The sequence below is a fragment of the Polypterus senegalus genome, chromosome 5 (genome assembly GCF_016835505.1).
Source record: "Polypterus senegalus isolate Bchr_013 chromosome 5, ASM1683550v1, whole genome shotgun sequence".
Taxonomy (NCBI): Eukaryota; Metazoa; Chordata; class Cladistia; order Polypteriformes; family Polypteridae; genus Polypterus; species Polypterus senegalus.
The window spans coordinates 143,044,319-143,061,261 of record NC_053158.1 but is presented as its reverse complement, the minus strand read 5'-3'; the positions used below and the strand labels follow the sequence as shown (position 1 = coordinate 143,061,261).

The window sequence follows — 16,943 nt, the reverse complement described above, 5'->3', positions numbered from 1 at the left end:
TCCATGGCATATCACTCCATTTACTCACCGTGCCTAAAAAAAGATAGTTCTACTCTTTTTTCTTTGATAATGGCTTGCTGTTTGCACTGTTTTTTTTAAATTATTCACTTTATTGCTGCATTTACTATTTCAATTTGGATTGTTGGATCATGTTACTTCATTGGTACCACCTGTCTGGTAAACACATGAACTTTATGATATACTTAACATTTTGACCTTTCTTATGAGCATTATAAAATGATGAAGTTGACTGATAATTGCATAAACAAAACCTCTCATTGCAGATAAATATTTTAAAATGAAACAAAAATAAGGAATATTTTCTAGTATGTTTATCACTAATGACAGCATAATCTCCTTCATATTAAAAAATCCAAATTATTGATGAGATACAGTATTGATGATTTAATTGTATAATGAAAATGAAATCCCTCAACACTCACCATTTTCAAAACTGAAAGTAATAATGCCAGGCAAGTTAAACGTCCTTTTAAATACATGTAATTTAAATGGTTAGACCAAATGCATTCAGTCTGCTTTGTTATTTCATAGAAAGAAACTCTATAGCAGTCTATTGCACTGCCAAAAACGTCACTATTTCCCTTCATTAACCAATCTATGCCGTGGGACTGGCAGCAATATTATACATGATAACTAAATTGCTATGTTTTACTTTGACAGCGCTTGGTTATTACAAAACTACACTGCCAAATTCAAAATACTTGTCAACTTAAACCAATTTTGTTTAATTGTTTTAAAATTATTTTGACTGTTTGGTTACAAACTGTACCTGAATATTCTGCAGCACTAATTTTAATGAAGTTTCTTCCACTTCTTGATAGTTATCATTATTATTGTCAACATTCTGAGTCCAAGCGAATATGTACTATTATTATTAAGGGAAGCAGTATGCTATTAATATTTAAAATTGGTTTTTTTTTTAAATATGTATCACAGTATCACTAAGAAGCATACATTTTGCCCAGGGTAAATTCTCTATTGAGTAGAATTCTACTTGGCACAGAGCAATAAGTCTTCACTAACTCTGTACATTTTACAGCAAGTATTCAGTTTTGACAGACAATGCTACTGGCCATATTTCTGGCTAATTACCTGGAGGGATAATTAGTGTAAATCCACCACTGGATCAATTCCACCCAACTCTCACACACCCCTGTGATTTGTCCACCCTTCTTTAAACAGAGAGAAAAAAAAGAAAAACATTTCCATCCATAAATCAAATACTAGGTCGGCAGGGAAATAAAAAAGCAACGGAAGAATATATTTTCCTAAAACAATATATGGAATTCCTATGCATTATTAACAAGCCAAATGACAATATGATGATGTATAGTTGCATATTATGTGCACTGTTTTCTATGCTTCAGTTTTTTGACAATTCTTTAATTTAATGTCCTAATCTCTTTTCCCATGTGTGCCTTCAATGCTTTTCCTCAGTATCGTGTGTGTCTGAACCTCTCTTGACCGCCCACCCTCTGTTCAGTGCATTCCCATAAAGTCTGCTTCTCAGACTCTGCCTCACCTCCTGTCTGGCTTTTGTACTTTCAGTCTTTGAAAGTGACTGTCAGCATGCCTCCTACGCCTTTACTCCTCCTCCTTGTGTGACTCACACTCGCACATCCTCTTATAATCATGTCACGCCAAACTGCTCTGATGGATCAGGCACACACATCAATCTTAGTGTTTTATATAGTAGATAGATTTGACAATATTAAAGAAGTTTCTTTCAACTCTTTTTAATGGTTTAAATCTCAGGCAAAACAAATACTTTGGTTATGAGACTGAATTAATAGAAAGACAGATATGAAGTAATATTCAGACCAATGATTATTACAGTTTTTCTCAAATGCTAAAACACAAAAGCCAATCCTCTAAACCAAATGACCAGTTGTCTAAACACATTTACTAAATCTAGCCATCATTTTCCAATATCATAAACACATTTCACATGAAGACACAATTCACAAAACACAATCCTCCGTTCTCATAAATCTAAACACATTTTTCCTTGCTAAAACACAAGTTGCAAAAGAACTCTGCTCATATTCTCAAATGAAAGCTCATGTGATGCAAAATGCTTGCCACAGTCAACAATATTTGAACACAATGAACACACCTGGCGTCATTCATTACACACAACGACTCAAAATTGAAGACACTTGTTGCTAATGCTGTGACCACATGTATAAAAGCAAGTTAAGAGTGCACAGTTTGCTGAAGATTTCAAACAAACACAATGGATGAAGGCAGAGTCAGGGGAAGAGGAATTCAAGTCAGAGGAGGGAGAAGAGCTGGCCATGGAAGAAGAGGAGCAGGCCAACGAGGAAGAGGAGTTCAAATCAGAGGAGGAAGAGGAGCAGACCAACGAGGAAGAGTAGGAGGCCAACAAGGGAGAGGAGAAGGTCCAGGAGGGAGAGCAAGACAACCTCGCACCATCATTACGGACCAGATGCGAGCAACAGTCATTGACCATGTCATTGTCCATGGCATGACAATGGCTGAAGCAGGACTAAGAGTCAGTCCAAACCTGAGTAGGTTCACCGTGGCCACCATTATCAGGGCATTCAGACAACAACACAGGTATTGTACTCTATTGCTTTCTTTGTCACAATACAGTTTTAAAAGCCTGTGAAAGTAGTCTATTGGTTTCAAATCAGTTGTTATTGTAAAACATGTCAATTGACAACACATGTTTCTTTCTTTAGAGTTGAAAGAGTGCCACATATAGGTGGGAGGGTTGCCATATTTACAGCGGCACAAGAAACCCTCATTGTGGATATGGTTCGTGAGAACAACCTCATCATACTCCGGGAGATCAGAGACAAAGTCATTGCCGATAATGTCAACTTTGAGAGCATTGATGATGTCAGCTTGGCCACAATAGACCGAGTTCTCCGGCGCCAAAAGATGCGGATGAAACAGGTCTATAGGGTTCCCTTTGAGCGCAACTCTGCGTGACACAAAGACCTACATCACGAATATGCGCAAGTAAGTATACATCCATGTTCACAGTACAGTTAGTGGACATACTGTGTTGCTCAGTGGCCTACATTACTTCGGGACAATACTGTGCTACCTGATTGACTTTTGTTCTGAACACCTGTGCACTTTCACATTTTCACAGAGGATATTACAGTTGGACGCGATGGACAGACCTCATGAGTAACTCTTCCTGGATGAGGCTGGCTTCAACCTGCAGAAACAAAGGCAAAGAGGCCGTAACATCATTGGCCAAAGAGCCATCACTGAGGTTCCTGGCCAACGTGGGGGGTAATATTACTCTTTGTGCGGCCATGGGTTCGGAGGGGCTTGTCCACCGGCATGCTGTCCTTGGGTCTTACAACACCCAACGTCTCCTTACCTTCCTAGAGGAGCTAAAAGACATCCTCCTGGACCACCAACACCACCATCCTGGGCCCGCACATCACATTTATGTGATCATTTGGGACAATGTCCGCTTCCACAGAACAAACCAAATCAGAGAGTGGTTCACCACCAACAGTAACCACTTTTTAAACGTCTGTCTGCCACCCTACTCCCCTTTCCTGAACCCTATAGAGGAGTTCTTCTCATCGTGGAGATGGAAGGTTTATGACAGACAACCATATACTAGAGAGAACCTCCTAAGGGCAATGGAGCTGGCCTGTGTTGACATCCCAGTGGAGGCCTTCCAAGGATGGATTCGCCATTCCAGGGCGTTTTTCCCACGGTGCCTGGCAAGAGACAATATAGCCTGCGATGTGGATGAGGTGATGTGGCCCGATGCAGCTCAGCGACATGATGCCGCAGAGTGATTGTGGTGTGTGTGTGCTGTGAATAAAGTAAATAAAAAAACTTCACACCCTGATCATGTTTTCAAGAGTACTGTTGTGCGCAATAGATTCTGTTTTTGCATTGAGTTGTGTTACAGTAGTGTACATGCAGAATTTTCTATAGATTTATACTCTTCATATGAAACTCACAAATCTAAATGCCTAATCCTCTGCAGAGATCTAAGAAGATCCGTTACTGTAAAGTTTCTAAAAATATGCATTGGCAGTTATGAAACAAAGAACCTTCTCACAAATTGAGCATTGTGTTTTCAATTGTTTTGCTGTAGTGTGTAATGATGTGTATAGTGTTTACATTTTTGAAAGCTTCGAGCTGCTCTTTTGGTGTAAAAGTTTGAGTTTTGAAGTGAGAAGGTGTGGTTGTGTTTATGTAGCTTTAGAAAAGGGTGTTGTGTTTAGACATTGGGGAACATGGAGGAAACGTTTCTGAAATGTTTTTTAGCATTTGAGAAAAACTGTAATATTATTATGTTTCAGTGAGCAACACTTTATTCAATGTCAAACTCATTTTTTAATTTTTTGTTTAATTTTAGTTGCCCTTTAAAAGTTCTTATTGTTTTCTGTAAGTAGCAAAAAATATATAAGTTAATAATAAACAGAAATAAGTCAATATTCTAACATATTTCCATTATTTTTTTGACAAAACAGGCAAACATAAATACAAAGAGAAAAAAAAAAAAAGGAGTCAAGGGGTACAAACGCCACAAAAGTAGGTAAATTTCCAAGAACCATAAAATATACGTAGTTAGAACTTATAAAGTGGCAGAATGAAAACAAGAAAAAAGTTACCTAAAAGTTTTAAATAGCCCTTTATGGGTTTTAATCACCAGTAATTAGCACATACATGTAACAAGAGGTGAATAATCGGACAGTTAAGTTGCAGAATAGACACATGCAATCATAGAAGTACAGGAGAAAGGGCCTTACAAGTCAAACTATATTATTCTTCCATCCTCTTAACTTGCTTATCCAGGGCAGTGTCATGAGGCTGCCAGAGCCTTTCCCAGCAAACACTGGATGCAACACAGGAACAACCTGGACAGGGTGCCTCTCCATCACAGGTTGAACAAACTCACATTTTGGTCAATTTAACATCACCTTCCCAATTAACCTGCATGTTTGGGTACTGTAGGAGGAAACCCATGAAGACAAGGAAAGAACATGGAAACTCCACGCAGGGGGTAGCTGGGATTCAAACCCTGGTCTCCTCATTGCAAGGCAGCAGTACTACTACTGTGCTACCATCCCAACCCTCCAACTATAATTAATTTATTAATGTGAGTTAAGGCAAGAGCCAGTAGCCTACGTGGGTTTGTGCATTCTGAACAGCTTTTCAGATTCACTTTCTCTGGTAGAGAGACTAACTTTTGACAGTAAATAATCTGTAAAACACCAAGCATTGAGAACAGCACACTGTTGCCATTTGTTAGTGTAGGTTATTCTCCAATATGCAAAAGGCCTACATGACAGATCTTCTGGAGATTCAAATTAACCAGCATCTGAGCGTGCGTTTATGAGAGAGCCAGCCTTGTAATAGACTGGTGCCATGACCTGGGCTTTTTGTGCCTTTCGCCAAATGCTGCTAAAATAGGCTCCAGGTGCCCTAACCCTTACCTGGATTAATCAAATTTCAATATGTTATGTTTATAAGTAACATCAAGTACAATAACCAGGAGAAGTATTTGAGATTTTGTGACTTCAGCACTCAATTTATCTTTTCTAATAAGTTGAATTCACTTCAATATAGCATAATCACTCTAAAAAGCGCTTTGTGTTATGAACTAATTATTACTATAATATGCAGTCACAAAAATAATATATATATCTTACATTTGCAACTCAATGAGGGTAAAACTGTTTTATCCTTTGCAGGCTTACTACTAAAGCTACTTTGTACCTAAAATGCTAGAGCAACCGGAGAAAAACACACTGACACCCTAGGATCGAATTCACCCTTACACCAGAGGATCATACAAATTACACACATTTCATGGAACAAATGTCAATTTTTGAACTAAGTCTTCATTAACAGAGAGAGCCTACAGTATTTACAATGATCAGCAGAATAAAATAAACATTTGCAGCAAAAAAAGCAAATAAATATTTGTAGAGGAGGCTTTTCATGAAGTTACTGTTTCAGTCATTAACCTATTAATTGGCATTATTCTGTTGATAATAAATATCAATATTATAAAATGTATTACTACAAATAACATTATCCACATAAATCTGCAAACTGTCAAGGGTGTGTCTTATTTACATTCTGAGGCAATGAAATATGAAAAATATGGTAGAATATTGCGTGGAGAAAATAAGCTATAGACACATAGTAAGAAATAATAAACATATTGCACTTGTGTAAGCTTATACTGCCATTTAAATCAACAAAAGAGCAACCTCTGACATATTAGAAAATACTCCATTCTTATTCAGACTATAAGACAATTAGTTATACAAACAAAACAAATTTTAAACAATGAAGAATGTTATGAAAAGAATGTAGGTGGGGAAATACAGTTGTGGTAAAAAAATGACGCAATTCTAATGTAAGAACTTACAAAATAATAAGCAAACTGCTTGAAAGAAGATGAATAATTAATCTGCAAAAAAATGTAAAGTATAAAAACAAATCAGACATTGCTGTTGTAGATTTCCAGATTCATGGGTTTGAATCCAGTTACTGGATGCAACCTGTTTACAATCTGCATGTTCATTGGCAATTCTAAATTGTGCTTGGTGTGTGTGTGTGTGTGTGTGTGTGTGTGTGTGTGTGTGTGTGTGCGCGCACGCCCTCTGCCTGGGGTTTGTTTCCTGCCTTGCGCCCTGTGTTGGCTGGGATTGGCTCCAGCAGACCCACGTGACCCTGTAGTTAGGATATAGCAGGATGGATAATAGATGGATGGATGTTCACCCTATGTCTAATTGGGTATTTACCAGGTACATAGTGTTAATTCTTAAGCACTGAAGATACAACAAGTTAAAAGGGTTGATCTTTTGTGTAGTAAAATAATCTAAGGGTAAGAACACAGAAAAATCATCTAATCAAAGTCAAAAAGAATGGAAAAGTTCAAAATCCCTAAAAATTGCTTTCAAGAGGATTATCTTTGATTAGATTACAGTTTCTCCCTTTAAACAGTTAAATGTTCTGAAGTTATGTTATGGGAGGCATGATTACATCATTTGTCACAAACCATCAGAACTACTTTACTAGCAACAGGAGTTGGTGCTGTATACAATATACAAACACCACACACAATGGCAATCATCCCAAAAATGTATAAATAAAATGGCATAATGATGTCACTAAAATAATATGAAAATAATTCATATACAGAACAACAAAATAAAATCCTGCATAAAATTATTTAAAATAATTCATAATAAATAAATTAAAATTAAAATAATTAAAAAATGCCACAAACAAATTCATAAATTCATTCTTCCTCACAAGTCTGAAATATTTGGTGACTGAATATGATTAAGTTTCTTTATGCTGCAATGCCCCAGCATGCCTTGGCAGGCAGGCAGTGTGGTATATTGGTTAAGGCTTTGTACTTCAAATCCAGAGGTTGTGGGTTCAAATCCCACTACTGACACTGTGTGATCATGAGCAAGTCATTTAAATCCCTTGGAATTGTCCCTTCCCAAAAGAATTTCTTTGAAAAAAACATTATTTTTAAAAAGACACACAGCAGCTTTCTGCATAAGCAACATATATAATGTACAGATGTTTATGTTCAATTAATATAGTTATTTTTAGTTAGTAAAGTATCTAATCTGGCATTGTTCCTTTCAAGCAACTAATACTGCTATGATAAACTATGTCTCTTATGATACTTTCTGTATTGAATGGTTGAGATAATGTAATAAAAAATAATTCAGATGAAAAGAAACCAATGACATAAAATTAAAGTATCATATATTTTAATTAAAAAAAAATCACTTCAAGCACTGAGCAGATATTTATCATCTGCCACTAAAAATTTGCTATATGTTTCTGAAGGCAACTTTTTCATCTTACCCTATAATGCTATTGCACCCTGAGGCAGATGAGAGACAATGGAGTGGACTTTACACTCATGACAACGGTTGTGATAGTTAACCCTGGATTGAACCATTGGGTATTCTATGGGCAAGACTGCTGTCTACTTCCTCAGGCACTCTTCAGTGCCACTCCTATTTTCTGCAGTTCATTGAGCTCCAATATGCCTCATGGTCTGCATGAATGTTCATGCACCCATCTCAGCTTCACACCATTTACTTAAGTTGATGGCCAAACACCATCTACTACACTCTTAGCAGCTCTGTGGGCCAATCCAGTTCAGGATCCTTTGCTATGCACTCTGACAGCTGAGCACCTAAATAAATGCACCTTAGCAGCAGAGATGCACCTCTGAAATATCTCGAAACAACCTCTTGCATTCCAGGATATTTATGTGTAATTTTTTTGAACTGCACATTTCCTATTAGTTGCATAGAACTTTAACACAGTATAGATCTGTATGTAAATAAAATACACAAGTCACACTCAAAGACACAAAGGTAAAACTGAATGAGCAAGCAGACAAGTGACTACTTTAAATTTAGCAGATTTGGGTCTCTACCATGTACAATGGAATTACAATCTGCCTATTATGAAATTATACTATTTCTGCAAAAGTAAATTGCAGGCAATATCGAGTTACTAAAAATACTGTTCAACTTATATCATATAGTTATGATTTAAAAAAAACTTTGAAACAATAAAGTTAACAATTATTTTTTTTAGGAAAGATTCACTGCAATGATTTAAACTTGCAACTTGTGAATTGGTTTGTACCTCTAACTTAAAAGTTAAACAGACATTATCTGCAATCATGGCAACAAAAAAGAAAAGCAGCATAACAAATCCTTTTATGAAAGTTAAGCAAAAATTATATGGTATTATATGAACAAATATAAATTTGTATTTTGGCTATCACAATGGCTAATTAGACATTTGTGTCTTATATTCTAAGATGTGATCAGTGTGCCATTCTTGACTCCGCGGGAAGAGCAGAACAGCACATCATTGTTGTCTGGAGTAAAAGACAGAAGCAGGGAAAAGCAGCCATGCAAGAAAACAGCTTTGACAAAACGCCAGTATATTTATGGTCCCTAAATACTGGCTTTATATTGCCTTGCACATTTTTGTGATTTACTTTGGTTTTTACTGTAAATAAAATTCATATTTTGGTTTTGCAAATGTTTCCCTGCCAGTTCTTTGGACGTGCATAGAGATAGAGGAACATATAAGAGGGTAACCTACCCACAAGCTTTTCTATAATCTATAAACATGTATAGCACAAGCCATGCTGATTCTGCTGATAGTACCTGTTCTCAAACTAAATTGTAAGATTTATATAACATTACTAAATTATCCAAGGCATCAATTCAGCTATATATAGTGGTACCCTTTATTGCTGGATTTCCCCCATCGGAAAATGATTAAAAAAGAAACAGAACTTTGTTGGGTTTGTTTCATAATGAGGACAATACGGAGCATCTGGAAATTGGGAATGTTGCCACTATGTCATGCTAGATCCATTGACAGAATTAGGTCACTTTTAATAATTTAAGAACAGATAAATATTGCAGATAAATATTACTTACTCATTGTACTACTCCTCTCTTTAGAAAGTACTATCCATCCATCCATTATCCAACCCGCTATATTCTAACACAGGGTCACAGGGGTCTGCTGGAGCCAATCTCAGTCAACACAGGGCAAAAGGCAGGAACAAATCCTGGGCAGGGCGCCAGCCCACCACAAGGCACCCATACAATCCCACACACCAAGCACACACTAGGGACAATTTAGGATCGTCAGTGCACCTAACCTGCATGTCTTTGTACTGTGGGAAGAAACCCACGCAGACACTGGGAGAACATGCAAACTCCATGCAGGGAGGACCTGGGAAGCGAACCCAGGTCTCCTTACTGCGAGGCAGCAGTGCTACCACTGTGCCACCATGCCACCCAGAAAGTATTATATGTTTACAAAAATTGTGGAGGTTTTATGCAATGATGTTACAAAACAGATGCTTAAAAAAGCTGATATATTAACAATTCAGATCAACATAGAAATACTGTACTTATTTTTTACAGAAAAGACAACATAGAATGCCAACTGGGCAGAAAATACCTGCCACAAAGAGGGTGTGGAAGGATTAGTTGCCTAGATACCATGGAGGTCTTGGAGAACAAACTCAGGCATATCAATCACCTACAATTTCTCTAATCCACCATTTGCAGGTCAGTGAATTTAACACCCTTCTAATCTGTGAACACAACAAAATGGAATCTGAGATCAAAAGAATCTGCAGAAAAGATTAAAGAGAGAGTCAATCTATGATTTTCTAAGCTGCTGGTTTGTAAACTTAATCTAGGGTACTTTATATAACAAGAAACCACTGTTTGTAACCTTCAACACAACATCTGGCACTTCTTAATTGTTCTGTAAAACACAAAAATGGAGGCACGCATAAATGTATAAAGTGGCATGAAAAAAGTAAGTGCCCCCTTCCACACTTTCTCTGTTATTAGGAATGTTTGACAATTTATATTTTTTGGCTTTCAGCTAAAGTTTTATATTAGATAAAAGGCACCCTCCCCCACGACCCCCACAATTCATTCAACTTCAAAATACTTGAATATAAATTAGAGAAAAAAACTTTATTTTCAATGTGTCTGAATCTGATTATTACCATCTGATTTATGTTGAGAGTGTTCACACATAACACTCTTAGTATCAGCTTACACACATACAGTTCTAAAGTCAATAATGCATGGCAACCACTTTATCATTCTCTACTATGCACTCATATAGTTAATGTATAATTTCTGCCAATCAGTTAAACTGAACTCTATTTATTCTTATTAGGTGCACTTCCACCTATCTACTCTCAGTTTACTTTTGTGGTATATGTACTAAATGACAAGTAACCCCAATATTATCTGTAAATGCTATATCATCTATATATATATAATTCACTAAGGGCATGCAAGACAGCGAGCGCAAGCAAGACAGAGAGCCCCGCCCGCCAACTCTAAGACCATGGGATACGCTCAACAGAGCCCCGCCCGCCAACTCTAACCCTCCTCTTGCGTCATGGGATACGCACGACAGAGCCCCGCCCACCAACTCTAACCCTCCTCCTGCATCCACCGTCGCGCTCGAGGCATGCGTATTACTTGCTCATGTGCCCCGTCCCCAACATGTCACCAAAACACATCGTCACTCGCTTTGGTCTGTGCTACAGTCCACATGCAGCTGTGAGCCACGTTGACTGTTCACATTGATAATGATGTGGTGTATGCTACGCCGCGGATTGGATAGTTGATAAGAAACAACGTTACACATAATGCAGGATAGGAGACGAGTCCATGACATGCCATACCCTCTATTGCTCCTATACACTCTTAACAGTCCAATTTAAAGTCACCAGCTTTGGTAAACTTTTTCTCAACACAAATACGATGCATTAGTTTTCTTGTGTTTAAAATATGACAATTGTTACATACTTGACTAAAAAAACTGATTTATTAATCCTTCACAAAATCTTGTGCATCTCTTAAAGAGTAAATATTCCAAAAAATAAAAGGAAAATAATTGTATTATTTTGTCATTTCACACATTTTAGTTCTAAGCACGTAGAAGTAAAGATCTAACAATGGCACTTGCATCTTACAAAATTATTTTCTTGGTATATTTATGTGAATTTGGCATTATCGACACCCATCACTTGCTTTATATTACCCTGCAGTGCAGACACTAATGGTCTGGTTTAAAACTGTATATTGTCTTCATGTTATTTAACAGAAACTCACAGCTCTTTTTCTCAAACATTCCAACAAGTCATTCCAGCTGACAGGGCAGTCAAGAGAAAATAAAATGTAGCATGTTATCATGTCTTCTTATGAATAGACACGCCACCTCTTCAAGCAAATAAACTATTAGTAATGGAAGAATAAAGTTCAAATAACCATCATTAGATTTACTAACAGGTTTGAGAAAAAACCCTCTTACTCTTGGATTGAGATAACACCTTCTAATTATTTTGGCAATAAAGTACTAAAAAAATCTTTTTTTTTTAGCAACTTATAAGCAGTATGCCCTGCGGTACCCCTGCCCGGGGTTTGTTTCCTGCCTTGCACCCTGTGTTGGCTGGGATTGGCTCCAGCAGACCCCCCGTGACCCTGTAGTTAGGATGTAGCAGGTTGGATAATGGCTGGATGGATAAGCAGTATGTCTCCAAGCCCTTGCATTATAAACTTTGGAACAGATTAATTTATTTTTCTCTTGTTTTTTGGAAAGGGGCACTTATTTTAGACACATCACCAGGCTAAATGACTGGATATTTTAAAAATTCAGAACATTCAACTTTGAAATAAAGGGGTAAAAAGAGAAAAATATGGAACATGTGGAATTATGTACAGTATTCTTATTTATGTATGTTTTACTAGCCTAAATTACCCAGCATTACTCCAGTTTCTTCTATCTAGAACATCAGCATTTGTGGAAATGAAAATGAAACAATAACAAATTCAAAATAATTCAGTGATATTTAACTTACAAATTCATACACTGTATCATTTTCTACTTATATCCTAAGTAAATACATGTATTATTGCAATATGGGAAATTAATTATTCTAACATTTTGTGATATATAACCATAGGAAAGCATGGACCTTCTAAGTTAATGCCTGCTACCCTGAGTGACTGCCTTTCAGCCTTATTTATAGTCTTAGCAAATGAAAGTCCCACTGGATATTGTAGTCTCTTAAAATCAAAAGGCATGTCAGTGGGTATCAAAGGAATGCATTGAATGAACAGATTCAACTTATATACCCCGGTCTTCGATCATCCCAAAGCTTTCAGCCTGCGGTGAGTAGTGGGGAGTCAGATGGGGGTTTGCGTATTGGGCACCCAGATGTATTAAAAAGAAGATTCAAAGACCTGAATGTTGCCTACATCCATATTTTAACAATCAGTCCTGAAGTGAACTTTTGGATGCATTGTAAAAATAGTGCAAAGTGGCTGGTATATTGAAGAGACCCAGACAGACAAGAAAATAGGTTTTTAACATTTTTTTGTTGGTGGGTGTGAAAGGAAAAACAGATGATGAAAGAACAATCTCAATAAAATCGTAGACAAAAAAATGAAAATAAGGAATGAACTCTGATCCATTTTCCACACTTTTCATGTGGAAAAATTTTGGTCCGCCATTTTGGATCTGCTGTCTTAAATATTGATAACTAAAAATTGTAGGTGATATGTGGCCAGTTCCTGAATTTAACATGGTTAAGCCCTAATCTTCTAGATTCAGGGCATCCACCACTCAAACAATTTTCCTTTTTTTGTTGGTTCCTTCTATTATATTCACTGAAGAATGAACACTATTATTCTTGCTTTTAAAATTTAAACTGCATTTTGAACATAAAATGTAATTTTACTAACACGTTTCAAAATAAAGTGCAAAGTGATACATGAACTCAAGTTTTCAACTCTTTAACTAGGCTGTCATCTTGTTATGCATACTGTATTTTTGCATTAAGGGTTTAGCTGCATGTTTAAACAGACCACTTCTATAGAGAGTATGGTCAAATACAATAATTAACTGGCAGACTGATTTGACAATTCATCATTAAAATTACAAACATTTAACATTAAAAAGTCTCTAGCTTACCACTTCAGTGGGTCTGTAGTATTTTAAATCAACCCTCACATGGGTCACGCCTGTCTCTTTACACCGTCCAATTTCATTCTCATTTTCACCTTCCCATCTAGGGACAGAACAGCAAAAAAAAAATTATGAATTCAAACAGAAACATTTTTGATTGTGCATGTAAGACAGACAAACGCACATTCTATGATCTAGACACACAACAGAATTACTAAAACGCAAGAAAATTAAAAAAAAGAAAAAAGAACTTCTGACTTGGCAGTCACAATTCCAGTAAGGCATTATACAGGCGTATTGCTGTTATTTTAAGTGCAGAATTATCTGAGAAATTCTGCAAGTGACATAACCTGGTGTTATATTTATAGTCGGAGGTGTACAGAGAGAAGAGAAAAGGAGACAGGACTGTTCTTTGTAGTAAATATCTTGTTATGACTTTTGAAACAGCATGTTGATTTGGTGAGCTTCTCTTGAAGTGATGTACCAGCCCACAGTGAACATCATAGAGTTACCAAAAGTGTAATGGAGGTCAAAAACATGGTCTCCAAGAAAAAAGAATCTGCTCTGCCTTTTCTTGCAGTGTTCCTCTGTGTTTGTTAGACTAGTCCTGCTCGTCACTGACCCCCAAATATAAAATATGTATTAAAACAAATTACATAAAAATACACTTTTGCACCAGCAAGCCAGGTAATTTTAAAAAACTTTTTTATAAAGTTTTGAAACAGCCCTTAAACCCTATATTGCCCATTTACTGAGTTAATTACACTACTTTACAAGTTATTCTTACTTTTTTCAGTATAAAGTTTCTAGTAATTTGTATGGCATACTTTTGAAGATATTGACAGTTTTATAATTTTTCTATTACAAACTGTGTCTTGTGAAAATCTGTTGCAAGGTAATGACATGTACAGCATACCTCCTCTAATTTTTAAACACTTTTGTATTTAGAAGAATCATGCAAGGTCACTGAGTGAAAACCCATTTTCAGACAATAGCATATTAGAAAACCACACTCAACATTCCTGTTACTTCCTGTTCATTAACCCAGAAAGTGCAAATTTACCAGCTTGCAAAAACAACATGAACAATAGCAATTTCAGAATCCCTGGCTAGTTATCCCACCCCATAACTAGCTGAAAAGATAGCCCACGCAGTATTTAGTTGTGTGTTTGTACAAATACATTATGTTGCACTTTGAAATGTAAAGAATTCCATTGTTAATGAATGCTTATGGGAGACTGTCAGAAGTCATTCTATACAGTCATGGCCGAAATTATCGGCACCCCTGGAATTTTCCCTGAAAATGCACCATTTTTCCCAGAAAATTGTAGCAATTACAAATGTTTTGGTATACACGTTTATTTCCTTTATGTGCATTGGAACAACACAAAAAAAACAGAGAAAAAAAGCCAAATCTGACATCATTTCATACAAAACTCAAAAACCGGGCTGGACAAAATTATTGGAACCCTCAACTTAATATTTGGTTGAACGCCCTTTGGAAAAAATAACTGAAATCAAGCGCTTCCTATAACCATCAACAAGCTTGTTACACCTCTCAAATGGAATTTCCAACCACTCTTCTTTTGCAAACTGCTCAAGGTCTCTCAGATTTGAAGGGTACCTTCTCCCAACAGCAATTTTGAGATCTGTCCAGAAATGTTCAATCGGATTTAGATCCAGACTCATTGCTGGCCACTTTAGAACTCTCCAGCGCTTTGTCTTCAACCATTTCTGTGTGCTTTTAGAGGTATGTTTGCGGTCATTGTCCTGCTGGAACACCTATGACCTCTGACGCAGACCCAGCTTTCTTACACTGGGCCCTACATTGCGCCCCGATATCTTTTGGTAGTCTTCAGATTTCATGATGCCTTGCACACAGTCAAGTCATCCAGTGCAAGAGGCAGCAAAACATCCCCAAAACATCTGAGAACCTCCACCATGTTTGACTGTAGGTACTGTGTTCTTTTCTTCGTAGGCCTCATTCCATTTTCTGTAAACAGTAGAATGATGAGCTTTACCAAAAAGCTCTACCTTGGTCTCATCTGTCCACAAGAAGTTCACTCAGAAGGATTTTGGCTTTCTCAAGTACATTTTGGCAAACTCCAGTCTGGCTTTTTTATGTTTCTGTGTCAGCAGTCGGGTCCTCCTGGCTTTTCTGCCATAGCGTTTCATTTTGTTCAGATGTCGACGGATAGTTCAAGCTGACACTGTTGCACCCTGAGTCTGCATATCCCTGAGTCTTGAATATGTTGTGAAGTTGATTGGGGCTGTTTATCCACCATTCGGACTATCCTTCGTTGCAGTCTTTTATCAATTTTTCTCTTCCGTCCACGTTCAGGGAGATTAGCTACAGTGCCATGTGTTGTGAACTTCTTGAATATGTATTCAAGCCTTGAGATTGTTGATATTTTTCCACAATTTTTGTTCTCAAGTCCTCAGACAATTCTCTGCTCTTCTTTTTGTTCTCCATGCTCAGTGTGGCACACACAACAGAAAGGTTGAGTCAACTTTTCTCCATTTTAACTGGCTTCAGGTGTGATTGCTATATTGCCAGCATCTGTTTTTTTGCCACAGGTGAGTTCAAACGAGCATCATAAGCTTGAAATAAAACGATTTACCCACAATTTTGAAAAGGTGCCAATAATTTTGTCCAGCCCATTTTTGGAGTTCTGTGTAACATGATGTCAGATTTGGCTTTTTTTCTCGTTTTTTTTGTGTTGTTCCAATGCACATAAAGGAAATAAACATGTGCATACCAAAACATTTGTAATTGCAACAATTTTCTGGGAGAAATGGTGCATTTTCTGGGAAAATTCCAGGGGTGCCAACAATTTCGGCCATGACAAATAAGCAGATATTTTTATATATGAGATAAACGGTAGGAATGAAAAAGAAGCAACAATTGTTCTTTTTCGGACACTGCACCTGATCATTATGAGTATATCTATTTACCAATCTGTCTAAATTTCCATCCTCACTTATGGTCACAAGTTCTGATCAGTGACCAAAAGAATAACGCACACATGTCGTAAATGTAGGAAGGATGGTCCTTGCGTGTGTGTGAACTGTTAACATTTGAATCTAATGATTGCATATAGCGCTGAACTGACCTCTCTGTACTATTCTTTCCTCTGCATGTCTTGGAGTACAAAATACACACCAACATACAGCAAAATGTGGGGACTGGCAAGATCGGGGGTGGTAGTATGTATCGTGACTGTGACTGAGAAAATAAAATTGAGAAAAAAAAAAAAGGTAACTTTTACAAGTACTATAAATGTACAGCGGCTGTTACAGACGCAAACCAAATGTATGTGTTTATTTTATAATAGTAACAATAAGAGCAGCTCAATACTAAAAATGGTAAATATACAAGGCAGTCGGGA

General features: G+C 36.9%; 1 protein-coding gene across 1 annotated transcript in view; it reads right to left on the bottom strand.

The window, feature by feature from the left end:
* Positions 1-16,943, bottom strand: part of gmds (GDP-mannose 4,6-dehydratase) — an 861,801-nt gene that overhangs the window by 101,831 nt on the left and 743,027 nt on the right. The window contains exon 9 of the mRNA XM_039753423.1: positions 13,561-13,657. Coding sequence (XP_039609357.1) covers positions 13,561-13,657 — 97 coding nt within the window. The remainder of the gene's footprint in view (positions 1-13,560; positions 13,658-16,943) is intronic.